A 27,523-nucleotide genomic window follows, 5' to 3' on the forward strand; every position below is an offset into this window, starting at 1 on the left:
TACTGTAGTGGACTATATTTGGAATCGAATGAAGGCTGGGTTGCCTGTTCTAGGTGTGGCAATTGGGCACATTGCTCCTGTGCTGGCGTAGATGATGAGGACGATGAAGCAACATTCACCTGCGAATTTTGCGAAGAATAGTTAAAGAATTTGCTATACCCCATCTTGCCCGATGGGGGTACCCCATCTTACCCGCCCTAGAGGGCAAGATGGGGTGGGTGGAGTTTTTTTATTTTTATATTGTTAAAAAAATTAATATAATTCAATCGTTCCTAAATTTATAGAAATTTGAAAGACTGATTACCAAAGAAAATAATAATAATAAAACAGAGTATATAAGTATAATAGTGTCAGTTTTAATGCCCATCAAACGTTAAGTACCCGGTCTTGCCCGCATCTCCCCTACTTAGCAAAATGAGGTTTTAAAAGAAGAACAATATTACAAAAACGAATATTGTTAAAAAAAATAGGACGCAGTTTTTGTAAAAGTAAAAACAGAACGCTTCGGAGGGATGACACTAACCAAAGATAGGGGTGCTATCTATCTATAACTGTAGTTACCCAACTAGCAAAATCAGTACTTAAAACGATCTCAAGACTACTTTTATTTTCACTTATAAGAAACTTGTAGCATTCTACAAAGCTGGATTTGGGCGCAGTTATAAGATCAGTTATTTCTATATCTATTTTATAATCAACTTATAAAATGTTACTAAGCCCTATAAAATACTTGACTAAGCGCAATAGCTTCTATAATGTTATGAGACTACACAATTACAAGTACACTTGTTAGTATCTGACATAAGTATCTTACTAAAGCAATCTTGTTTATATGGCACTAGTAATGTACTTAGTTATTAGTTATAAGTATATTTTAAGAGGTTATTTTTGTTGTTGCTTCGGGTCATGGTGCCGGTTGTTCTGTAGTCATTTATTTTTAATAAAAACGTAACTATAATTTTGTGTTATTGTAAAATATAACTAATAATACATTTAAAATATAGGGTGTGAACCCGTGGGAAAGTCATATTTACTGTAAATGTGTACCAAAATTTAGTTAATTTCACAATGCCCTCCGAAAAATAGCACATTAGTATATTATTGTAAATTAATTATTTCAACAATGTCATGAATATCCGCCATGTTTTAAAATTGCTCTTCGTTAAGTACTTTATAGAATCATTATAGGTAAATTAGTATTTGTAACAGTTTCTGTCCAGATAACTCTCCTCCATTTTAAAACAAATTAGAGTTCCCTTGAAGTCTGCCTGTTAATGATCGATTTTCCTTTTTTTCGATTTAATTAACAAGATGGTCGTATTTCTGATACGACCATCTCTGATGTCGACTGTTTTTTGACAAAATCTTCTTTGATTTTACTTACAAATATAAGATGGCCTTGGACAAATACACATTTTGTGTTATCCGAAAGCTGCAATGGGTGTGGATTTCCAGTTTATATAAACAATATGTATAGACCTACTCATTTCGTTTGTAGTCAAGAAAACATAATAGTTTTATTGCATCAAATCTTTTTTTGGTTCCCGATTTGCTCCCAGTACAGTATATATGACCATTACATCGAGGATGAATGCACAATTTGTTACTGATTTGGATCCACATATTTTTTAAACACACCCATAAGTACTTAATTTTTTAATGTTAAAATAATTTTATCGGATAATATTTTTTTTTTGACATTTGTTATTTTTTTATAGTCAGTGGTCTCTGCGTTATTTAAATCGTATTCTTCTTCCCAATTTTCAACTTCTTTACTTTCTGAGTAGTGGGAAAAGGGTGAAAAAATATTATTGATCGTGGAACCCTCAATTACTTCACCTGTGTTTGCACTTGACGCGCTTGATTTATATCCCGATCCTGTTGTTTACTAGTAAAGTGATTGATCTACTATCTTATAAACCTTTTTGATCTTATAGCTCTCTTTTTAAGTACTATTAGATTTAAAAGAGTCTCGAGCAAGACTATGATGGCACAAACTTGTAATCGTTTCAGCTAAGTATGTTATAATATCATTTTCTCTCACAAAATGCTACTATAGGATCAAAATATTATTCAGGATTAAGTCTTACTTCAAACAATTATAGGAGACTTATTCCTTAAAGTGTCCTAAAAGATAATCTTATAGTTAACTAAAAGACTGAGTTATAAAGGCTATTACTCTTGAGTATATGTATGCTTGTGAAATGCTATTACTAGTAAAAATGTCCTATAAATGTTTTAGAGATCAGTCTTGTAGCGAACTGCAAGACCGAGATATAAAAACAAATGCACTTGAGTATGTTAAGGCTTGGCAAATGCTATTATAAGTTAAAAAGTCTACCGCAATGCCTTTACAAGAGCGTTATTAGTAGTGACAGACTTATAATATTTCCTTATAGGATTACTTTGCTTGTTGGGTAGCGTTATGCGAATTTTGTTATTGAGACGGCAGTCACAGATAGATAAGATGTAAGAGTTAAACTCTGGTAGCTATCCGAGTTTAACTTTCAGTAGGTTATTGAGATCGGCCGTAAGAGGTGCAACACGATTTGGTGTTCCTAAGGGTGTACCCTGGAGCGCTATGTGAAGAAGAATGTCAATGCAGAAGATCTTGTCCAGGTTCGTATGGGGAGACAACCAGCCTTACCTATTGATGTAGAAGCCGAGATAGAAACAGTGTTGCCACCTTGGTGGTTTTCCCCCAGAACTAGCGGTTTTTGAAAGCCTTCAGTGGTATTTTAAAAACCATAGCGTTTTTTTTATCTGGCAACACATTTTTACCCGCCATTTCAGAATTTCCTAATATTCTCTACTTACTCTCTGGCCGAGAAATCCCTAAGCACAGTCAGAATTTCATATTGTTCTATCGCGCAAAGCTGAAGGAACGCTCGCCCTATAAATTACTGAACATAGTGAAATTGGCTTTCCCTGACTCAAAAGCAAAGGACGACTTAAAAATGCATCGTACTAAGTGTACTGAAGTTATTAAAAATGTATTGGCACCACATTTTACTGAAGAGCTAATAAAGGATATAGGATAGCAAAAATACAGTCGTATCATTGATGAATCGACTTGACATCAGCACGAGTTCCTGATGTCCGTCCCCCAAAAGAGAGCACAAGTTCAAAACAAAAAAAAAGTTAGCGAATATTTTACGAAATAAGGGACAATCGTACGTCTCTGTTTCTGCCTGAAAGAAAAATAGGAACGCCGTGTAACGAAAAATGTCTTGCCTTGAAAAATGACTAGTCTTGATTTACAACCAACCACAGGAGTCACTCCATTTTTAATTTTTTGGACGTAACGTTAAACATAAACAATATTCAAGCAGCAAAGCAATCTTTATTCGCTTGGGGTTGGTTGAGGTTTATTGAGGAGTGAGAGAATAGAGAATAAGTTTGCTTATGTCATGTATCAATTACCGGCATTTAAGGATGAACTGGAATCGCAAATACGCTGTGGCCCTTATAACTGAGCCCATGTCTCGTGACAGATACATTCAGTTGCGGAACTCATTGAAGCTAGTATATGATCTTGATGTCACCGCTGAAGAAAGACAGACGGATAAACTTTGGAATGTTCGGTATACTTTAGATCGAATTATAAAAGGTTGTCACGCGCAAAAAAGATAGATAGCATGAAAGATATCAATCGATGAAATGATTATCCATTTTACCGGTCATTACCGGTCCGGTCCGGTCATTACCAACTCAAAAGCCCAACAAATGTTTACGTATATAAGGAGTTCGCGGACGTGTCCGATGATCACGCGTTGGTGTGTGGTGGCGAGGAGTGCGACCTATCGTGGAGACCTGAGACGACGCGTTACGCCGACTGCGCTCCAGCCCACAGGATCTTACGTGACATATATGCGCAAGAACAAACCAGTGAAAATGGCGATGTAAAGTCCATTTCACGAAAGAAGTCCCGCGGACAATTGTGGAACTAAATTTGACAAATGGGGAGTTCGGCCATGTTGTCGTTTGTCGATGTTATCAAGGTGCGTTTGTTGTGGTAGATATTTTGTGAGTTTATTATTGGATTAGTGCGTTATAAGGTTTATTTACGATGCCAAAAGTTGTAAAAAGTGCAGGTCGAGAAATGATATTGAAGGTGAAGAAGTTCTGTGAAGCGGAACATAAGAATCGTTTAATACCATTAGACAATGTTCGCAAAAGAGTCGCCGCCATGACAGGTAATTTTTGGGACTGCCATATTATACATATTTTTTCCCGATTGATTCATAGATTGGAGTTAAGTTTTTTTTTAATGCACAAAATTTGAAAAGGAATTAACACAACACAACAAAAATTTGTAAAGTCATATTCAACTATGATGTAATTAGATACGGAAATAGTCATGATTAGATTTTTTTTAAATTGTTCATTTTTTTGCAGGTGTGTCGGAGAAAACTGTAACGAGAGTTACAAAAGAAGGCGCAACAGCGGCGAGTACTTAGCGGCGAGTATTTAGTTATCATCACCCCAGGGAAGAGTCGCCCGCATCCCAAAAAATTCGACTTGGATGGATTTCATTTGTGCGCTATACGGCAAAGAATTCATAGTTTTTATGTTGTGAAAAAGGAATTACCTACATTGGCTAAATTACGTGCAGCTTTGAGAGAAGACATAAATTATCAAGGAAGTATCACAACATTGCACCGTATATTGCATAGCATCGGTTTCAAGTTTAAGCGATGCCAATCGAAACGTAAATTACTAATAAAACGTTATGATATTACTGCATGGCGTTCAAGATATTTGGAGAGAATCCGAAGAAATCGCAATGTGGAAAAAAACCTGTAGTACCTATATTTAGACGAGACTTATATACACAACACTTATCATGCCAAGAGTTGCTGGCAAAGTGAGGAGGAGGTTGGATAATTGCTCATGCAGGAACTAAAAATGGTTTTGTTAATGGTGCATTGTTTATGTTCAAATCCCAATCCAAATCCTCAGATTACCACGATGACATGAACTCAACAAATTTTTTGAAATGGATGAGTGAAAAAGTCATTCCTAACCTACCTGAAAGGTCACTTGTGGTAATGGACAACGCTCCGTATCATTGCACTCAAATAAATAAAGCACCTACAATGTCAAGTATTAAACGTGACATGCAGGAATGGCTGCGAGGAAAGGGAGTATATTTTGAAGATACTTGGACAAAAGCTGTATTATTTGGATTAATTAAGCAAAACAAACGTCCACCTACATATGCCGTGGATGAATTATTAAAATCTCACAATCATGAATTGCTAAGATTGCCGCCTTACCACTGTGATCTCAATAGCCGGGTCCACACCGGACGATCCATCGCGCTCCGATCGCGCGCGGCAGCAGCGCGATCCAAAGATGCAGGCGGTGTAGACGTGCCGCGCGCGATCCATGCGCACGTATTGGAGCGCGCGCTCCCTGCCTCGCGCGATCCGTGTGCGGTCGGTTTTTGTGCCAGCATCAAAGGTGCCTCAGTTGCGTGATGCGCGCGGTGTGGACGGTTGTGTTGGTTCGCGCGATCCACCTCGCCATGGACATCTCAGAAAGTCGCCGTTTGATATCGCTTTATAAAGAATTTAAATGTTTATTATAATCTTCATTTATCTTTTAGAACACCACTGATGACGGGGCTCACTATAAATAGGACACCGAAGGGAACACTGAAAGTAGCCGATATCGTCCAACTAGAAAATACCCCCCGGGGCTCCATCAAAAGAAAAACGGAGCTGGAGGAGTCAGTGCAGTAAGTATTGCTATAACACCGCCGTAGTCAGACTTTTTTGTTAGACATGTTCAAGTCTGAGTATAATATTTTCTTTGCAGTATTGGACACTTGGAACGGGCGGCCGCGTGTGACTTGGACTGGGAGGATGGGGATACGGCGGTGACAGAACACTATGACCATGTCAAACAATGGATCTGTGAGTTGCCACCGCCAGACTCCCGTACCTGCAGGACGCCAGATCCAGATGTGTGCGCTGCTGCTGTTATTGGAAAGGCTGCTGAAGCTAATGCTTCAGTGCCTGGACCTAGCGGTAGCTTTGGGGTACCAGCAACGAAAGATGTTGTCCCGTCGGTGTCGGGTTGTACAGCATCGTCAAGGCGGGTTATAGATACGGTAAACGATGGTAGCGATTTGGATTCAGATTTTGACGATGAGTTTAATCTGGATCAAATCGCTACTACCGGTGGTATGTTGAGGACTATTCCGAATGACGAGGAATTGGATGAGCCTACAACTCATATAGTAAATTCCATTGAGAGTGCCATGGACGACGTCATCGATCAAATGGTTGGCACCTCTATTAATTTCGAGTGGCAAGAGGACTTCAGTAGTTTCCGAGGTGTGGCCGAAGAATTTTCGGGTCCTAACGTCGGGCCTACTGAAGACTATGATACGCCTTATGATGCCTTTACTGCTATTTGGGGTAAAGACATCATAGGGCATATAGTCACCGAAACGAATAGATATGCCAAACAGGTGATCGATGCAAAAACGGCAGCAGGTACACTGAAAACGTCATCTCGTCTTCATAAGTGGACTGACACTAATGAAAACGAGATGTACGTTTTCTTTTCAATACTCATGTTTATGGGCTTGGATCCACGGACATCCCAACATGAGTATTGGAAGTCTACTGGCTATCTCGAGATGCCCAAATTCCGAAAATTGATGCAATTTAATCGCTTCATATTGCTGAACAAATTCCTTCATTTTGAGAACAATTCTGCAGGGGGCCAGGATTTGTCTCAAACTGAAAGAAATGTGCTTCCAGCAAAGTTGCGGAAACTTGCACCAATTATTCGGCATTTGAATAACAAGTTTTCAAACTTGTATAATTTGCATCCCGATATAGCCATAGACGAATCACTTACACTATTCAAAGGTCGCTTGTCTTGGATACAAGCGATCCGCTCAAAGTCTGCCCGCTTCGGCTTGAAATCTTTCGAGCTTTGCGAGTCGAGGACGGGCTACCTGTATAAATTTGAAATTTCTACAGGAAAAAAATTTCTATAAAAATAAAAAAAATTTCTACAGAAAAAAAAAACTTGTCGTCTTTTCCTGTATAAATTTGAAATTTATACAGGAAAAGACGACAGTCAAAGTCATTCTTCTGCCCCCAGTGTGGCTTTGGCTGGAAAGAGCGCTAGTGTGGTGATTGACCTGCTGAAAGGCCTAGAGAATCGGGGTCACTGCATAACGATGGACAATTTTTATAATTCTCCAGCGTTAGCGCGGTACCTCAAATCTCTAGGCTTTGATTGCTTGGGAACGTTGCGTCCAAATCGCAAGCATGTACCCGTGGAGATCAAAAACGTTCCAAAGAGTGTGGCCAGGGGTAGCATCATAGCTCGTCACTGCGGTGACGTTTCGTGCATTGCATGGAAAGACACCAAAGTGGTGACTATGATCTCCACTTACCACACTCCAGAAACCTTCGTAGGTCGGAAGGCTGGTAGGCCTCTCATCAAACCTGTTGTTGTTCGTGACTACAACAACACAATGGGAGGTGTTGATCTTAAAGATCAAAAACTGTCAATGTATCTAATCGAAAGGAAAAGGTGTGTCAAGTGGTACATTAAAATGTTTAAAAATGTCTTGGCACCATATTTTACTGAAGAGCTAATAAAGGGTAAAGAACAGCAAAAATACAGTCGTATCATTGATGAATCAACTGACATCAGCACGAGTTCCTGATGTCCGTCCCCCAAAAGAGAGCACGTGTTCAAAACAAAAAAAAGCTAGCGAATATTTTACGAAATAAGGGACAATCGTACGTCTCGGTTTTTTCAAAAGTCGTGCCTGAAAGAAAAATAGGACCGCCGTGTAACGAAAAATGTCTTGCCTTGAAAAATGACTAGTCTTGGTTTACAACCAACCACAGGAGTCACTCCATTTTTAATTTTTTGGACGTAACGTTAAACATAAACAATATTCGAGCAGCAAAGCAATCTTTATTCGCTTGGGGTTGGTTGAGGTTTATTGAGGAGTGCTAATGCGGGTATAAGTTTGCTTATGTCATGTATCAATTACCGGCATTTAAGGATGAACTGGAATCGCAAATACGCTGTGGCCGTTATAACTGAGCCCATGTCTCGTAACAGATACATTCAGCTGCGGAACTCATTGAAGCTAGTATATGATCTTGATGTCACCGCTGAAGAAAGACAGACGGATAAACTTTGGAATGTTCGGTATACTTTAGATCAAATTATAAAAGGTTGTCACGCGCAAAAAAGATAGATAGCATGCAAGATATCAATCGATGAAATGATTATCCATTTTACCGGTCATTACCGTTCCGGTGTCATTATCAACTCAAAAGCCTAAACAAATGTTTTTGGCCAGCTAATTACATAACTAAATACCCGTGCTCGTATACAAGGAGTGTGCGGGCGTGTCCGATGATCACGCGTTACGTGAATGGCCTATGCTGCTAACCGGAGAGGCATATCACAGTTACTGGTATCGACAACTTAATTGAATGTTGAGCCTGAGCCTCAAAAAAGTTGCTCTGCGTACCTAGTTAAATCCTGTTAGCAACAGAGCAGTTAGTTAGAGCAACAGGGTCTGGTAAAGTCCATTTCACGAAAGAAGTCCCGCGGACAATTGTGGAACTAAATTTGACAAATGGGGAGTTCGGCCATGTTGTCGTTTGTCGATGTTATCAAGGTGCGTTTGTTGTGGTAGATATTTTGTGAGTTTATTATTGGATTAGTGCGTTATAAGGTTTATTTACGATGCCAAAAGTTGTAAAAAGTGCAGGTCGAGAAATGATATTGAAGGTGAAGGAGTTCTGTGAAGCGGAATACAAGAATCGCGGCGTTTTAATACCATTAGATAATGTTCGCAAAAGAGTCGCCGCCATGACAGGTAAATTTTGGGGCTGCCATATTATACATATTTTTTCCCGATTGATTTATAGATAGGAGTTAAGTTTTTTTTAATGCACGATTTTTATTAAGGAAAATTTGAAAAGGAATTAACACAACACAACAAAAAATTGTAAAGTCATATTCAACTATGATGTAATTAGATACGGAAATAGTCATGATTAGATTTTTTTTTAAATTGTTCATTTATTGCAGGTGTGTCGGAGAAAACTGTAACGAGAGTTACAAAAGAAGGCGCAACAGCGGCGAGTACTTAGCGGCGAGTATTTAGTTATCATCACCCCAGGGAAGAGTCGCCCGCATCCCAAAAAATTCGACTTGGATGGATTTCATTTGTGCGCTATACGGCAAAGAATTCATAGTTTTTATGTTGTGAAAAAGGAATTACCTACATTGGCTAAATTACGTGCAGCTTTGAGAGAAGACATAAATTATCAAGGAAGTATCACAACATTGCACCGTATATTGCATAGCATCGGTTTCAAGTATAAGCGATGCCAATCGAAACGTAAATTACTAATGGAACGTTATGATATTACTGCATGGCGTTCAAGATATTTGGAGAGAATCCGAAGAAATCGCAATGTGGAAAAAAAACCTGTAGTACCTATATTTAGACGAGACTTATATACACAACACTTATCATGCCAAGAGTTGCTGGCAAAGTGAGGAGGAGCCTGGGGTGTTTGTATCAAAGTCATAGGGAGTCGTTGGATAATTGCTCATGCAGGAACTGAAAATAGTTTTGTTAATGGTGCATTGTTTATGTTCAAATCCCAATCCAAATCCTCAGATTACCACGATGACATGAACTCAATAAATTTTTTGAAATGGATGAGTGAAAAAGTCATTCCTAACTAGGGACAATCCGATACTAGTAAATACGAGTAAGTACTCGATACTTTTCATTCGATACCAATTACAAATGGCATTGAAACAATCTTTCGATACTTACTCGGTATCGAAACAAAAATACTTGGTATCGAATCGAATCACAAGGGTCATTATAAAAAAATATTCGTGCTGCCGAACGCATCGTATAGAATGAGTGAGCGAAAGCCCTCTCGCTCGGTTATCGGTAACTCAGGACACCATTGGTCGTGTGCGCGTGACGTGACGTGTCACGTGACTCGCGCCAAGCGAGCCGAGTGGAGCCGACCAACGCCGAGACTCTCCGATCGAGAAGCAGAAGGCAGGCAGCCATTGTTGTTTGTTTTTCGTTTCGTTATTTAAACACACGCGTGATTGTTTGCGATTACGAGTAATTTAATATATAGTAGTTTAATGTTCTAATGTTGTCATGGCACCACCAAAATCAATAATATGGACATATTTTACTAAAACAAACGAAACAGTGGCAAAATGTAAACAATGTTTTAAGTCGGTGAAGTATTGTGGCAATACGTCTAATTTGTTCAAGCATTCCAAAACTCATGGACTCTCTGTTGATAAAGGCAAATTACAGAAAATATCAGATAAAGGGACAAATCAAAGGTAAGATATTTAACGTTTTACTAAATCCTTTCGTTATAAAGGTTCCTTTTTTTTTTTTTTTTTACATTTAATGGGTCGACGTTTGACCGCTATCTCACCTGATGGTAAGTGATGATGCGGCCTACGGTGGAGCACGTCTGCCCATAAGCAACCTATTCACTCGGGCCTTGAAGACACCCAGGTTATACCCATCAGGAAACACAGACTCCGGCAAGGAGTTCCACTCCCTAGCAGTTCGCACAAGGAAGCTTGAAGCGAAGCGCTTCGTGCGAATGGGTGGGATATCTACCATGAAGCGGTGACGCCTCGCCGATTGTCTTGTAGTTCGATGATGAAAAGGACTAGGGGGAATCAAGTTGTGCAATTCCCCCGCACACTCTCCGAAATGTATCCGGTAAAAAACGGAAAGGCTTGCGACCTTGCGCCTGTGTTCAAGGCTTTGAAGCCGGGCCTCCACAAGCGCATCATCGTTGATGAGCTTCTTGGCACGCCTTTCAATGTGTTCGAGCGCATCTAGCTGGCATTTAGCCGAGCCGTCCCAAAGGTGAGAACAGTACTCCATACATGACCGAACCTGCGCTTGGTACAGGCTCAGCAGTTGTTGCGGTGTGAAGTACCGTCTCACCTTCGAGAGGATACCCAACTTCCTACCAGCCAGATGCGCCTTCGACTCTATACAACGTGTAACAAAAAGGGGGTATACATATCAAGTACACGGCTTCTAGATAACATAACAAACGATACGGTAAGGGTTTTTTAAACTCATTTTTTCATGGTACCAAGTTATGAATTTTTCAAATCGTGCCGCCGCGTTATTCAAAATTAGGTAGACAGGTACTAGGCGCTCAGATTGACAGAATAATTGTTTCGTAATATTAGCGAGTGACCCCTGTAGTGTTGTGACATGTTTGTATGATTTAAAATCAAGAACCATGCGATACCAAGTATTTGGTACCAATTTTTTTTTAAACGTATTTTAAGCTGAAACTTCGTGTAGAGACTCTATTCAACCTGTATTCATCAGGGCTTCTTGATGTATATGGGTATTTTGTTACACGTTGTATAAGAGCCGAAGTTTAGCGTTGGCGATAGAGTTACGCCCAGAAGCTCTAGATGATCCGATATTGGAACGGACACATTTCGGAAAGTAGGAGCCAGCGGAAATTGACTCCGTTTGGCAGAGAATAGACACGCCTGGGTTTTGGTAGCGTTGAACTTAACCAAGTTGGCGTCACCCCAATCGGAGACCGCCTTCAAGGACGAGTTCAACCGTTCGACCATGGATTCTCTTAGAGACTGGATCTGTGTTCCGCTAGTCCGCGCATCGGATACATACCTTTCAACAACTGTGCTGTCATCTGCATACCCAAAGATACCGGGCTTAAGCAGGTCGTTGATGTGCAGCAAAAAGAGCGTTGCTGAAAGTACTGACCCCTGAGGGACTCCGGCGTTGATACCAAATTGGTCAGACGAGCAGCCATCGATGACTACTCGAATTGACCGATCCCTCAGGAAGTCTGCAATCCATCTGCACAGATCAGCGGGAAGTCCATATGCAGGAAGCTTGCCGATAAGGCTGTCGTGCCAAACCCTGTCAAAGGCCTTCGATATATCGAGTGAGACCGCTATTGCCTCCCCGTGCTTCTCTATGGCCTCGCTCCAAATGTGGGTGGCATACGCAAGAAGGTCCCCAGTGGATCGGTTGCGGCGAAACCCATACTGCTGATCGCTGAGGAGGTCGTTACCTTCAAGGTATGCCAGGAGCCTGTTGTTAAGTACACGTGACTGAGATTGGTCGGTAATTGTTAGGGTCGGCACGACTACCTTTTTTGGGCACAGGCTGCACGTTGGCCAGCTTCCATGCAACCGGCACTTGACCAGTCTCCAAGGAAAGTCGAAACAGGCGTGTCAGGATAGGAGACAACTCAGGCGCACAGGTTTTTAAAACCACGGCCGGGATTCCGTCGGGGCCACTGGCCTTGTTCACGTCGAGATTACGCAACGTCTTATACACCTCCTTCTGTCGGATGCGAATTTTCGACATTTTCGTCTCGCATACGTTATTTAGAGAAGGAGGTATAGCGCCACCAGTATCAAGACGTGAAGATTCCGCAAATAGAGAAGCAAACAGGTTTGCCTTCTCTACCGCGGTGTGTGCCAGCGTCCCGTTTGGCCCCAGGAGAGGTGGGAGTGAAGGGCGGCAGAAGTTCGATTCAACCGCCTTGGCCAGGGACCATACTTAGTTAATCCTATCCTAGAGGTCATACTTAGTTAATTTGATGAAACTTTGCGATTGCTTTTAAAGTAGTGGGCAGGATACTAACTAGTCTTTGTACTATATACCTATAATATAATAAATAGTTTTATATGCATACAATTTGCAAAACTTTATGTTAAACTTATGTGTAGTGTTGCGACTATCGATGTTTTGCAACATATCGATACTTAGATTGAAATCGAATCCAGCTATATTTTTTTGGTAATGTGATATTTATTGAAAAATGCAATGTTTCAGTTTAAAAAGTACAGTCTCGTTGGATAGCTCAAAGCATTCAATGGAAGATGATCTATCCCAACCATCAACATCAAAAGTACCAGAAAATAATCCAGATCACGATGATGGCAACAGTAAAACTTCATTGACTAGAACGAATACAGATGATGGAAGTGGGCTGGGCTTTTTCTGAGTAGTTCTATAAAAGAGGCTTTCGATAGAATTTCATCCATTAAAGGTAAACGAAACATATTTGATTATTTTTTTTATGAAATATATAAATAAGTATTATTTTATGTTACTTAGTTTACAATGTGTTTTTTTTTTCAGCTGGTGGCACAAAGTATAACCGAATTATTCAAGCCTTAATATTTTTTATCTGCAAAGATATGAGACCATTTCATATAGTTGAGGGTGAAGGATTCTTAAAACTTATGAAAGAACTGGAACCTAATTTTAAAGTTCCTAGTTCCAAATATTTAAAGAAAATGACTACGGAAAAGTACGAAGCTTGTGTTGCTATTTGTAAGTCTAGATTATCCAAAGTCGATAATTTTTGCCTAACGCTAGACATATGGACAGAGACAATGAATGAAGTGGGCTTCATGGGCGTCACAGTACATTTTGTTGAAAATGGTGAAATGTGTATGTATTATCTTGCAACACGTGCATTAAATGAACGACATACAGCTGAATACATATCTGAAAACCTTCTTGATGTTCTCGAGAAATGGGATATTCCGCTTTCTAAAATTCGTGTAGCTGTAACAGATAATGCCAGTTCAATGTTTGCTGCCATAAGAATGTCTTTAGGTGAAAAAAAACATTTGCCATGTTTTGCGCATACTATAAATCTCGTGGTTGAAGAGGCACTAAAGTTGCAAAGTGTTAAATCAGCTGTTATAAAAGTACGAGAAATTGTTCATTGGATAAAAAACAGTGTCGTGCAGTCGGATAAACTACGAAAAATTCAAATGCGCAATAATGTTTCAGAGGAATCAGTTTTAAAACTGATCGCAGATGTAAGAACTAGATGGAACTCTACATTCTTTATGTTAGAGCGATTCCTAAAGTTGCGAAAAATAATTTCAGAAATTGTAATCGATAGTATAGTAGCTCCAGATTTTCCAAGTGCTCTGGAAATAGAAACGCTAAATGAGCTTACAGCTGTACTAAAACCTTTTGAATACGTAACAAGGGAAGCATCTGGCCAAAAATATATAACAATTTCTAAAGTTATACCAATGCTTAATTGCTTAACTACGGAACTGAATAATATTACTCCTAACTCCACAATTGTTAAAGAATGTAAGGATGTCTTATTGAGAGAGCTAAAAAGGAGGTACGGCATGATAGAACTAAATGACCATGCAGCTATTGCTACGCTTTTAGACCCTAGATTTAAGAATCTGCATTTTCAAGATCCAGCAGCATGCGGAAGAGCTATCCATAAACTTAGATCTATGGTGGTCGGGCAGCAAAGCAGCCCCAGTGAGTCAGAAGATGATGCCTCATCAACTGCACCACCTGAATACGACTTCTGGAAACATCACAAAGAGTTAGCACATGGACATAAAAAGAGAAAAAAATCGCATCAGGGCGATGAAGTCTCCCTTTATCTATCAAATCCAGTCGTTTCCCTAAAAAGCAACCCCTTTGCAGAATGGGATGATATGAAATTTGTATTTCCTTGTTTGTACAAGTACGCACAACAATATTTAATAGTAGTTGCAACATCCGTTCCTAGTGAGTGCCTATTTTCCAAAGCCGGTGCAACGATGTCCCACACAAGGAACAGATTGTCTCCTAAATATTTAGAGCAATTATTGTTTTTGGGTAATCTGGACGCCAAAGAATTTTTTGTTTAAAACGTAATGTTAATAAAAGGAAAAACATAATAAATAACCGTTAATAACTTTTATAAATTGCTTTTTTATTTTCTACGCCTTTCACATTTGAGACATGATTTTAAAAAATCTAAAAGTATCGATATAAGTAAGTATAAGTAAGTATCGATACTTTTGGAGTATTCATTTAAGTAGAATCGGAAAATGAATTGAGTACTATTTATATGAGTAGGTATCGATACTTTGATGGTATCGGAACATCCCTATTCCTAACCTACCTGAAAGGTCACTTGTGGTAATGGACAACGCTCCGTATCATTGCACTCAAATAAATAAAGCACCTACAATGTCAAGTATTAAACGTGACATGCAGGGATGGCTGCGAGGAAAGGGAGTATATTTTGAAGATACTTGGACAAAAGCTGTATTATTTGGATTAATTAAGCAAAACAAAGGTCCACCTACATATGCCGTGGATGAATTATTAAAATCTCACAATCATGAATTGCTAAGATTGCCGCCTTACCACTGTGATCTCAATCTGATCGAAAAAATGTGGAGCCTTGTAAAGAGACGGGTAGCGGATAAAAACGTGGGCCAAGTTCCAAAAGAAATTGTACGCCTAACAGAAGAGGCTTTCGAGTCTGTTACATTCGAATGAGAAAGAAAATCCGCCACATACTGGGTTTGTGTGTGAAACTCAGTTTAATGAAGCTATTATGACGATGTTAGAGGGGCGGCAGGATAAGGAAAAACCTATTCTAGAAATAGAAGAGGCTATTTCAGCTATTGAAGAATTTAAATCAGCTGCAGTATTGAAACTTAAGAGAACAAACAAGCAATATTATTACGGTAATAAAGAAAATTATCTACCGACTCGGTGGTTAAAATAGTGCCTCCAGTTGAATTTTCCGCGCCACGGAGGCAGAGATCAAATGCTGTATAATTTGAAATCCAGATATTTGATTCCTACTTCTGTTGTATTAGAATTTTTGAAACTGTGTTCATTTTATATATCAACTATACATGAATGCGCTTCAAATGAGTATGAAAAATAATGAGGCATTCACGAGCTGTTATTTAGTCTCTGTATTAATTTTACGTAAAATGATCACAACAAATGTTTAGTATTTTTTAAATAAAAGCATTATCTATATTAAATACATTGTTTATTTTACGGCTTACCTTTATAGAGGCCTTTAGTTTTTTATAAATGGCATCACATACTTCCGGAATGAGTTTAGAAATTGCGGATTATAATACACGGAAAAACTTCTCCAGAAAAGTATAATTGCAGCCAGTTGTTAAATATGTTATAACTAGTAATTTGCAATTTCAATGAAGGAGGAAGAGCCTGTCTCATATTAGTATCTTTCTTTTTTAGTTATGAGTCCACTGACTTTACTCAAAAGTAATTCGAAAGTCTCGGTTGACATTCGAAAGCTAGTTTTAAATTCCTTCTGGTCTGGTCTTCAGCTCTGATTTCTTCCAATACATTTAAACTTTCATTTCTTCGTCCTATCCAGTTACGCATCCGTAACTTTTTGCTTCGTAATTGTATTAAATCTTCTTCTGGCATATTTAATAATTCTGGTAATATTACATTTTTAACAAATGATTTTAAAAGAATTTTCGTTCGTCGAGACATTTTGACGCGATTCAACTCATACAGCTACCGTGCGAATAGCATGCACATGTAGCTCTTGACCACGACTACTTACTTGTGCAAGTAGTCTGTGTCTTTACTTGCTCCAGTTATATGCACCATGTAAAAGTACAAGCGAGTAACTCGAACAAATAGCTTGCATATTACTCAAGCGTGTAACCCGCATCTTTGCTTGGTCCAGCTACATGCACCGTGTACAAGCACCCTTAGTCCCAGTCAGCCTCGTGAGACGCAATAACGTACTGTGATTTATATTTTTTGTACCAAGACATTTTTTGTGAAGTTCGGATACGAATTGCTATCGTTTTCGCAAATTCAGACCTTTAAGTTTTAAAATGGGTAAAACCAAGGAACTATCGGTTGAAACTCGTTTTAATTTACAAATCTTCATAATCTAGGCAAAAGTAACAATAACATAATAAGACCAATTAAGAATAGAAGACGAGAATGCAAGTTTTTCTATAAAGCCCATTGAAAGCCAGCAGCAATTTGAAATGTTGGAAACGGATTTAGCTGATAAGGCCAAAAAAAGAAGCTTTTCAAAACATTATCATTGTTGTGCTCATCTAAAGAGGTAGCAGCACGACGTTTGTATACGCACATACAAACTACTGGATATACTTTTCTCCAAGAATTTTCTTTGTCAATCTTCATGGTCCGGTGGTAGCAAGGGAGAAATTTCTAAACTTCCTTTTAAAACTTACAAGAACTTTAGGATTTTTTTCTTTAAAATTGTTAATTCCTGGGACGCAAACTTTTCGGATGACGACGCCGAAAAATTTTTGAAGCTAGCTTTAAGGAATGCTTCTAAATGTAAATTAATGAAAGGGTTACGACAATCGTCAAAACGAACCCGCAAAAGTAGAAACCGCGGAAAGGAATTACATTATAATGCCAGTAATATATGTCGTGGCTAGATGGCAGCCCCGAGACGAAGCGAGAGGGGGTGTACTCATGCGACGTCGGAGCGGCAGCGCTCAGTTGCTTGTGCGTTGACAGAGAGGATACACAGAAGCTCATTTCGTTTTACGTTTACGTTTTTGTACTTAGTTTAATTTGCAGGGTAAAATGAATACCATTGAAGAACTTGACTCAAGTAATCTATTTACTTGACTACATTGATACAGGAAAGGGAAATTATATGGGACAAGTCAAACGTAGATTTTAAAAATAAAAATTTAAAAACAAAAGCCTAGGAAGAAATATCTTAAGTTTTATTTCCTATTTCCTTTTACTTGCCTCCCTACCTTAAGTGTTTGGCACTGTGGAACTTCCCCCTAAAGATATTGCAAAAATAATGAGACTGATTATTTCGATTCTTTGCCCGTAAAAAAATTATTGAAAAAGCCATAAAAAAACACCCGAGAAACTAGAGGACAGCCTTAACTCAGCTAAATATTATTCATTAATTCTAGATTGTACACCTGACGTTAGTCATGTTGAACAAATGACCATCATCGTTCAAATTGTCAAATTGATTACTGATGAACGTAAATGTGAAATCAAAGGATTTTTTTTAGGATTTGTCCCTCTTTCTCCACCACCGGTGCTGGTTAACTGAAAAAAATTTTGTCAGTTAAATGAGATGTCTCTCTCATTAGAAAATTTACGCGGGCAAGGGTATGACAACGGAAGTAACATGAAAGGTAAGCACAGTGGTGTTCAAAAAAAGGATTTTAGATATACACGTGCTTTTTTTGTACCCTGCAGTTCACACACGCTAAATCTTGTTGTGAATGATGCTGCAAAATGTTGTCTGGCAGAGACATCCTTTTTCAACTTGGTCGAAAAAATATATGTATATTTCTCTGTCCCAATCCATCGTTGGGAAGTCCTATTGCGTCATGTCCCTAGTTTGACACTGAAACCATTGAGCGATACAAGATGGGAAAATAGGATTGATGCATTGCTTCCAATATTACGTATTTGATTAACAGTACGCCTTTGCTTTATGAATCCAGACAACCCATTTCTAAGACAAAGTATGATCACCTACAAAAGCTCAAGAATGTCATACCTAAAGACTGTCACACTTTTTATGATAATTTACCTTTCAAATAATTTTAAGTTGCTTCCTATTTTGACTAAAATGCTGTGATTTTTTAAGAGAATTTACCACAGATTATTTTATTATGATTATTATTTATTTATGTTTAAGTTTCATTTAATTTTTTTGAAAAACCTAGAAGAAAGTGTATTTTTATTATTCCAAGTTTTTTATATTTTTTGTTTTATCAAAACATTTTTGTATTCATTAGGTAGGTATGTATATAAATACCTACCTATGTATAACGTTTAATTAATAATACATTGTTATTATTTCTTAGTTTTAGATGATTATGTTGATCTCATAAAAAGTCTAACTCCTATAATAAGATCTCGATCACGGCTACGCATCAAGTTATACAAATCGGACAAATTTATTTAATGCACTTTATACCTAATTTTGTTTGGAACTCGAGGCAGCGATTTTATTTTTAGTTTTTGAAGTCGGTTACTTTAACGCAGTTTCTTTATTTTGAAACAAACATTTTGTCTGAACTGCATAACAGTAATGTTAACTTTTTATCTGCTCGTCTTTTAATGGTATTAATTTTATAATATTAATTTGCACTGTTATTTTTTTAGAGTCCATAATGAAAAAACGAATAGATAAGATTATGGAAGGCCTTCACCTAAGGAGGGATGTAATAAATACGAGAAATGAACAAATAATAAATGACGAAGAATCTAATCAGCCCAGAGAGAACATAGAAATAGAAATCGGTGTAAAAAATACTCTAGAAATAGTGAATCAATATGAAGAAGAAAACGCACTAAAAAAAGACGATCAATATAAAGAAAATATTAGCAATGAATCACAGGGCAAGGAAACTGTACTATCGCCTGGATTTCTTGATTTCAGCTCCGGGAGTAGTGATGATTATATACCAAACAGTGAAAGCGACTCAACTTTTTTTTTTATTTGTTATTCAATTCAATTCTACAATTAAGTTTATATAAGTTAATAATCTAAAAAGTTAACTGAAACTAGCACGTCGACTAGTAGACCAAAGAAAAGGTGTAAAAGATCAAATAATCTTATAATTGCTGAAAGCTCTGATGACACAGATATCTCCATCACAGAGCCAGAGCCTGGATGCTCAAATTCAAATAAAAAGCAACGAAAATAGTTAAAGGAAAGAAGAGCAGAGAGAGAGTCCCGATTAATTTTACGCAATGCAGGCAAGAGTTATGTTACAAAACTGGGTAAAATGAAGCCTGGAAGAAACTTGGCTCCACTAACGGAGTGTCGCATGAAATGCAGAAGTCGTATATCTGAGGACATAAGAGAATTTATTTTTAAGGAATACTGGGCTTTGGGTTCGTACGATGAAAGAGCTAAGTATACAGAACGCTTTATTAAAATTAATAATAAAAAAACTCATACAATCGGAAGCAAACTAAAACGAGAATACACTAATACATATAAAATTGTTCATTTTAATGAGGATTATAAGATTTGTAAAGGTTGTCTTTTAAAAACTCTTGGTGAGAGTAATCGCTTTCTTCAGACCGTGAGTGAAAAAATAAAAAAGTTTGGTCGTGTGACGAAAAGTGAAAGGGGGCGTGCTGCCAGTTACAGAAAAATCTCTAACGAGCGACTAGAACTCGTGAAACAGCATATCAATAAATTCCCGGCATACGAAAGCCATTACTCTCGATCCAAGACTTCTAAAAAGTACCTTAGCTCTGACCTATCCGTCAATACTATGTATCAGCTTTATTGGAAAGAAAATAGTAACCCTGTCTGTAAAACTGTATATGCCAGTTTTTAAAGATATGAACCTATCATTTAAGAAACCTAGTGTAGATACATGCAATAAATGTAGCTTGTTACAAAATAAGCTGCAATATTTACAAGATGCTGAAGAAATAGGACAAGTACAGGAGCAACTGAGACTACATCAGGAAAGCTACGAAAGTGCTTACAATGAAAAACGCAAAGATAAGGCTTTGGCTAAAACTAATTCTGATTTTTGTGTAATTGCATTTGATTTACAACAATGTTTGCCTACTCCAATGCTGAATACTCAGTCAGCATTTTATAAAAGACAACTATGGGTCTACAACCTAACAATCCACGATTTTATGTCTGATAACGCATATTGCTACATGTGGCCAGAATGTAGTGGTGGTAGAGGCGCCAATCAAATAGCTTCATGCTTATACGACTTTATCACTGTGAGACTTCCGTTGCTTCACCCAAATGCTTACTCAAAACCTTAATCATGTATTCAGATTCATGTTCGGGACAAAACAAAAATTCTATTGTTTGCACAGCCTTATTATTTGCAATAAAAGACTCGCCTCAACTTTTGAACATTGAACAGAAATTTCTCGTGCCCGGCCATACGCACATGGAAGTTGATAGTGACCATGCGCTGATTGAAAGAGCAAAAAAACGAACTTCAATGAATATTCATCACCCACGTGATTGGTGTCAATTGGTAAGGACTGCATCGACTAGAACTAATAAATTTTCGGTAATTGAAATGGCGGTAACAGATTTTTATGATTTTGCACTATTTTCAAAAAATAATTTTACTGTAAAAAAGACTAATTCTACTGGTGAAAAGTTGTATGGTCGAATGTACGAGTTATTAAATTTAGTAAAGAAAAATTTCCTGTTTTTGAATATAAAGAAAGTTACGAAGGTGATGATTATTCAATGATGTCTTACAACAAAAAGAATAAAAACTACAGTTTAGTTAGTATCAATGCAGAAAGAGAAATTTTTATTTCAAACTATTGTTATAAAGATTCTTAGTGACAACCCTGATAATGATTCATAATGACAAATTAAATCAAAAATGGTAATATCCACTGCAGATTTTTTCCAAAATTGGTAATATCCAAGCGTTTAAATCAAACTTAGTAAAATCCAATCAATTTCTGCTTTTTGCGCCTTAATTATCCACAGAAAAGGTAAGTTTGTACATTAGGCATCCTTTTCTAACCCATATGGGGTTATCTTGCTCAAAAGAGACGTAAATAGAACCTGCATTAATAGTATAGAATAAAATACGTCATTGTGTAAAAACATCTTTAACGGATTTTTCCACTGACTGCCTCGTTGGTCGAGTGGTCGCAAGTGCGACTGCCGAACAAGGGGTCTCGGGTTCGATTCCCGGGTCGGGCAAAGTATTACTGGGCTTTTTCGAATTTTCGAAAATTTCTCGGTAGTAGCACGGTGTCTGGAATTGTGTCCGGTATATGGCAATAGGCTCACCCCCTATTACATGGGACTTATAACACAAATGGTGAAAAGTGGGTGTACATTGTATAGCGGCATTACGTGCCGTAATGTGCACCTCGGCCTACCCCTTCGGGGATAAAAGGCGTGACGTTGTGTGTGTGTGTGCGGATTTTTCCACTTTTGCTGTTCACCGACACATATTTTGTCAGTATCGATAATAAAGCTAGATTAGTTGGGTGGCCAGTTATTGATTGTAATTTTGGCATATTTTCATTTATTGGCCACTCATGCCAGTTACTGAATTATAAGCTAATGTCCGAATTTTACGAAAATTTAAACGTATTTAGCAAGCGTATATACACTATCGCCTAAAAAAAACATATAAAAATATACATGTTTATCAGTAACTGGCATGGGTGGCCAATTGTATTATAGTTGTATGGCCAGTTACTGACGGAATATTTTTTGTTGGACAGATTTTCTGAAATGTCATTAGAAAAACGCCAATACTCTAAAGAGGCAATAGAAAATGCTATCAAATTTATCGAAAACAATGAAGGTTCGATTCGTCAAGCAGCAAAAAAATTTGGCGTACCTCGAAGCAGTGTCCAATTCAAAATACGACATCCAAACACTAAATTTAAGTCTGGACCTGATCCAGTGCTTACTGAAAATGAAGAAACTGAGTTATGTAACTTTATTATACAACAAAGTAAAAGAGGATTTCCCAGAAAGAAAGAAGATATACAGGTTTGTGTCAAGGATTTTTTGAAGAAAAATCCTAGACCTAATACGTTCCGGAATAACAAACCTGGAGATGTAGGGTAGGTGTAGGCAATGGGAGTCAGTTGGCAATGGTGATCACCTCAAAATAACAAAAACTGAATGTGACCAAGCGATGCCAATATACCTATACGCTAGCAATACGTTATTCCCGAGCGCCGCTGGCGACCGATCCAGTTCGCACGACGCGCTTGAGAGTAACGGGTGTGTGAAGGTTTCGCGCCATTTTCATCTAATTTTTCGAGTTGATAAATCTGAAGGTAAGTCAGAAAATAACAAATATTTATTTAAGTACTTGTAATATGTAATAATCGTGGCATGTAAGATTGCAATTCAACCGCCATATTGTTATTACTTGACATTTCTCGTGAGGAATTTTTCTTTCGTCACTTTGCCTATGTAGGAAATCGGAGTCAGGTGATCCCAATTACCTACATAGTGATCCCCATTGCCCACATTACCTTTCCCGATAAAACATTTTAATTGTTTGTTTTTAGATGCCGAAAATTCGTCTCAGGCAGACTAATAAAGCTAATTGGACTATCGACCAATTGGAAAAAGCTATAAAGCTTATCGAAGAACAAAATTTTTCAATACGGAAAGCAGCAAAGACAATGAATATTCCTTTTGCGAGTCTTCATAAGAGGTACAAAAAGAATACAATTAAGGCACCTCGTCTCGGCCGTAATACTGTCTTCACTCCTGAGATGGAGAAAGAATTAGCGGACATAATTAAAAAAATGGCCAATTTATTTTATGGATGCACTCCAAAGCAAATTAAAAGAGCGGCATTTGAATACGCTGAAGCTCTGAATCTGAAACACAGTTTTAATACGAGTTCAAGATTAGCTGGTCGTGTTTGGTTTGAGGGATTTGTTGCCAGAAATAATATTTCTGTGCGGAAGCCCGAAGCTACTAGCATCAACAGGGTAACGGCCTTCAACAAAACTGAAGTTCAACGATTCTTCAATCTGCTAGAAGAACTAATGGGAAAATACAAATTTCTACCTAAAAACATATACAATTGCGACGAGACAGGCATTTCTACAGTCCAAGAGCCTGAAAAAATATTAGCTGCAACGGGACAAAAAAGAGTGGGGTCTATTACAAGTTGGGAAAGAGGTAAGAATATCACACTGCTCTGTGCAATGAGTGCTTCAGGAGGATATGTCCCGCCAATGTTTATCTACCCCAGAAAGAGGATGACCCCAACTCTTCAAACGGATGGCCCAACAGGAGCAATATACAGGAAAATTTTTTTTGGGGTGGCATAATTTTCATATCTCGTTCTATAACGGCAATACAACATGTTTTCATAATTATCTCAAAAAAAATTTTTATAATTTTTTTATCTTATCCCACATTGAAATAAATAAATCGGAGACATAATTTTGTCAATGAGCGCGCGCAGGCAGCAGCGCGGGGCGCGGGTGGCGCGGGGGGAGGCGTGCGGCGCGCCCGCCGATGCGTCATCGCCAGGCGCCAGTCCGTCTCAGGCGCATTCGGGATAAACAGGTGTCGTTTCCTTGTTCCGCGCGAACGCTTCCGCCACCCGCGCCGCACGCGCCTTCATAACGTGACGAGTTCCTTATTCAGTGTAGGTAGTGTGTGTGTGTTATTTACATCAAAATAAGACAAAACAATGTCGCGACAACCTCAATACACGAATCGTGAATATTATGAAATGGTGCGAGTGTATCTACTCTCCAATGAGAGCCTTCTAGCAGCTCGAAGGCATACTCAATCCCACAGTCCCTACTAGAAGGACTATTTTAGCAGCGAACCAAAGACTACTGGATCACGGCCAGTTCACGACGCCCAATCATGCTCAAGGGTCTGGCAGACCTCGATTGGCGGTCGACATCGAGGACTCGATATTTGAGTTCTTTGAACGCGACCCACGGGCCAGTACCTATGACGCAGCACGTCGCTTCGGTGTGAGCCAGTCCACAGTGTGGAAGCTTCTAAATGCAGCCGGGCTGCACCCATATCACTTTCAGCCGGTACAACAACTGCACGACCCCGACCCGGTACCACGTCGAGCCCTATGCGAGTGGCTTCTAAGTCACCCTAATGTCAACATACTCTGGACGGATGAAGCTTTGTTTACACGAGTAGGGCTGTATAACATACACAATGAACATTGGTGGGCGTTTAATAATCCCCATTTAGTAAGAGAAACTCATCACCAAGTGCGCTTTAGTGCGAACGTCTGGGCGGGAATAATTAATAATAAAATAATTGGTCCCGTTTTTATCGACGGCCCACTGACTGGACAAAGGTATTTAGAAATGATAAGTACCACTATTGAAAGTTTAATAGAAGACGTCCCACTGGGCTATTTAAATAATTTTTATTACCAGCACGACGGCGCTCCGCCACATTATGCGGCAAGTGTGCGCGATTATTTAAATAATAAATACGGAGAGAACTGGATAGGCCGCGGTGGACCGATCCCGTGGCCGGCTAGGTCACCGGATCTTACTCCCTGTGATTTTTATCTCTGGGGCGAGGTAAAACGCCGGGTGTACGTCGAAGAGGCCCAAAGTCTAAAAGATTTAAAAACGAAAATAATAGACGCGTTTAATTATGTGAAAAATGACACTAACGTTTTAAATAAACTGAAAGACAATTTACGCAAACGTGCACGATTATGCCTAGAACGAAACGGACTTCATTTTGAACAATTATTAAAGTATACCTAGTGATTAGTGATAGTGGAAAGGACACAATTTTAACTTGTAAGTAAAACAATCTTGATCGAATATTATTGTAAATACTTAGTTGATTCCAATTTTTTAAATACGCCTTAATGCAGAAAGTAAGCATGCTTAATGTCTATCGTAGTATATTTTTTTTTTACTAATCTCGGATAATTCGTGTAGGCATTTCATGTATTATGTAATAAACTAAATTTAATGATAGGTACCTACTTGCCTACTTTTTGCATTTTGAAGGTCCTAAGCCCTACAAAGTATGAAGGGAAAATTGGATTTAATACCTTAAAGAAAACTAAACACTAAACTAGCTACTTGTAGGCTTTAGCGGTCAGTCGCCGCGTGCTGTAGGTACGGCACGCGGTCGCCACTACTACGCGGCAAACAACGGCCGCACGGCGGGCGCCACACTCATTGATAACCGAGCGTACGACCATAAATCATGTTTTGCATTGGATAATCTTTCACCGGTCATAACTTTAGTTTTTTGTACTGAACGTAACAAAAAGAAAAAATACGTGTTTGTTAAATTTGCTTAATGAATAACATATTAAAAAATTGCCACACCAAAAAAAATTTTCCTGTATAAATGTTCGGACAGTGGATGGATACATGAAGAACTTTTCCTTGAATGGCTGCAGCACTTCACCCAGCATGCCAAACCTTCTGCAGAAGAACCGATTCTACTAGTATTGGATAATCATGCGAGCCATATTTCACTAGCCATCTAGTCATCTAGTATTGTAAGAAGAACCATATTCATATGCTATCTTTACCACCCCATACATCTCATCGCATGCAGCCATTGGATGTGTCCTTTTTTGGCCCATTCAAAGCTGCTTATAAAAGAGAATGCGATTTATTCATGAAGAGCCAACTTTTACAAAGAATTACACCCTATGATGTTGCCTCCTTGGTCAGAAAAGCATTCTCTCATGTAGCCTCTATGAGCAAAGCCGAAGCAGGCATCAAATCAACAGGAATCTTTCCTATAAACCCAAATATTTTTACCGATGAAGATTTTATGGCAGCAGAAGTTCTTCAAGAGTCAGTTGTTATTCAAGATCCTACTGAATCTATACCAGAATCTATTTCTGTTCGTGCTGTGGATTCTGTATCAGTGCTAACATCTACTAATGAGCCAGAACAAAATTTTCCTATTCCGAATCCATCCACATTCTGTCCTACGAATGCTCCAGCGACTGCATCATCATCTCAATTTGATATTCCATCAACATCTAAGAATCCGCCAAACATTCATAATTTCATTCAGATGCCCAAGAAAGCAACTGCTAAGACAAGACAAGGAAGAAAGAAACAGCATGCAACTTTCGGAGTCAGACGTGAAAACAGACGAGTTATGCCAGGATGACGATAATGACGATGCTGAAGATGCATGTAACTTGTGTCTTGTGTGTGGTGAATTCGGACGGGACAACGAAACATGGTATCGGTGCACTTCCTGTGGGTTCTGGGCTCACGCCGACTGTACTGGATGGGAGTCTGCGCACAATTATGTTTGCGATATGTGTTGATCACCATTTCCCACATGCTTATCACCATTGCCAACCAATGCTGACAATGGTGATCAAACTTATTTTTTTTATAATTTGTTATTGTACCAAAATTAATGAACCAAAGTGATAAAAGTTGATCTCAATTGATAGATAACAAAGTAAAGTTTATAATAAGAACAGAGTAATAAATATTTGATCATTAAATTTGCTTTTTTTTCGATTCTCGCTTAGGTGATCCCCATTACCTACATCTCCCCTATGGTTCAAGGCATTTTTGAAACGTCATCCCAACATCTCAATTCGGACATCAGAAGGAGTCACTAACGCAAGTGCCTGTGTTTCGGAATCAGATATTAGGAAATGGTTCCAAGAAATAAAAAATACATTGACGATGAAGATTTATCTCTTGTCATTCAAGACCCTACCCGTGTATTTAATGCTGACGAAAGTGGTTTTAATATTTGTCCAAAAACCAACAAAGTTTTGGCAGAAAAAGGAAGCAAAAATTTATACGAAATTGAAAAATCGTCTGCTAAGGAAAATTTAACAGTATTGTTCACATTTTCTGCTACTGGTCAAGTATGCAATCCCTTCATTTATCCCTACAAAAGAATTCCCGACCGAGTTACGTTGACTGTGCCATCTGGATGGGGAATTGGCCGCAGCGACTCAGGCTGGATGACGGCTGCGGTCTTTTATGACTATACCTATAGCTCTGACTGCTTCCACCAAGAACTAACGCAAAACAATATTCCTTTTCCAGTAATTTTGTTTGTTGATGGCCACAAAACGCATATAACATTAGAAGTATCTGAACTCTGCAGAAGCTTACAAATCCATTTAATTGCACTTTACCCGAATGCAACGCGAA

General features: G+C 38.5%; 3 protein-coding genes and 1 long non-coding RNA gene across 4 annotated transcripts; all 4 read left to right on the plus strand.

Annotated features, from left to right (window-relative positions):
• Positions 1-1,302: 1,302 nt before the first annotated feature.
• Positions 1,303-20,204, plus strand: LOC118270942 (uncharacterized). Its single transcript, XM_050700054.1, is given in 7 exon segments — positions 1,303-3,366; positions 7,980-8,875; positions 9,091-9,158; positions 9,160-9,563; positions 12,905-13,056; positions 14,189-14,441; positions 14,983-20,204. Coding segments are annotated over 6 exon segments (1,419 nt in total). The 5' UTR covers positions 1,303-3,366; positions 7,980-8,742; the 3' UTR covers positions 15,392-20,204.
• On the plus strand, positions 3,382-4,798 carry LOC118277810 (uncharacterized). Its single transcript, XM_050700269.1, has 2 exons — positions 3,382-4,196; positions 4,399-4,798. The coding sequence occupies exons 1-2, from the start codon at positions 4,070-4,072 to the stop codon at positions 4,458-4,460; spliced, it is 189 nt and encodes a 62-aa protein (XP_050556226.1). The 5' UTR covers positions 3,382-4,069; the 3' UTR covers positions 4,461-4,798.
• On the plus strand, positions 5,524-7,018 carry LOC126911664 (uncharacterized). Its single transcript, XM_050700053.1, has 2 exons — positions 5,524-5,743; positions 5,824-7,018. The coding sequence occupies exons 1-2, from the start codon at positions 5,622-5,624 to the stop codon at positions 7,016-7,018; spliced, it is 1,317 nt and encodes a 438-aa protein (XP_050556010.1). The 5' UTR covers positions 5,524-5,621.
• A 612-nt stretch (positions 20,205-20,816) lies between the features above and the next one.
• Positions 20,817-26,856, plus strand: LOC126911695 (uncharacterized). Its single transcript, XR_007706202.1, has 2 exons — positions 20,817-22,678; positions 22,916-26,856. It is a non-coding gene; the product is annotated as an uncharacterized LOC126911695 (long non-coding RNA).
• Positions 26,857-27,523: the final 667 nt, after the last annotated feature.

Source organism: Spodoptera frugiperda, chromosome 18 (assembly GCF_023101765.2).
Source record: "Spodoptera frugiperda isolate SF20-4 chromosome 18, AGI-APGP_CSIRO_Sfru_2.0, whole genome shotgun sequence".
In the NCBI taxonomy this organism is placed as follows: Eukaryota; Metazoa; Arthropoda; class Insecta; order Lepidoptera; family Noctuidae; genus Spodoptera; species Spodoptera frugiperda.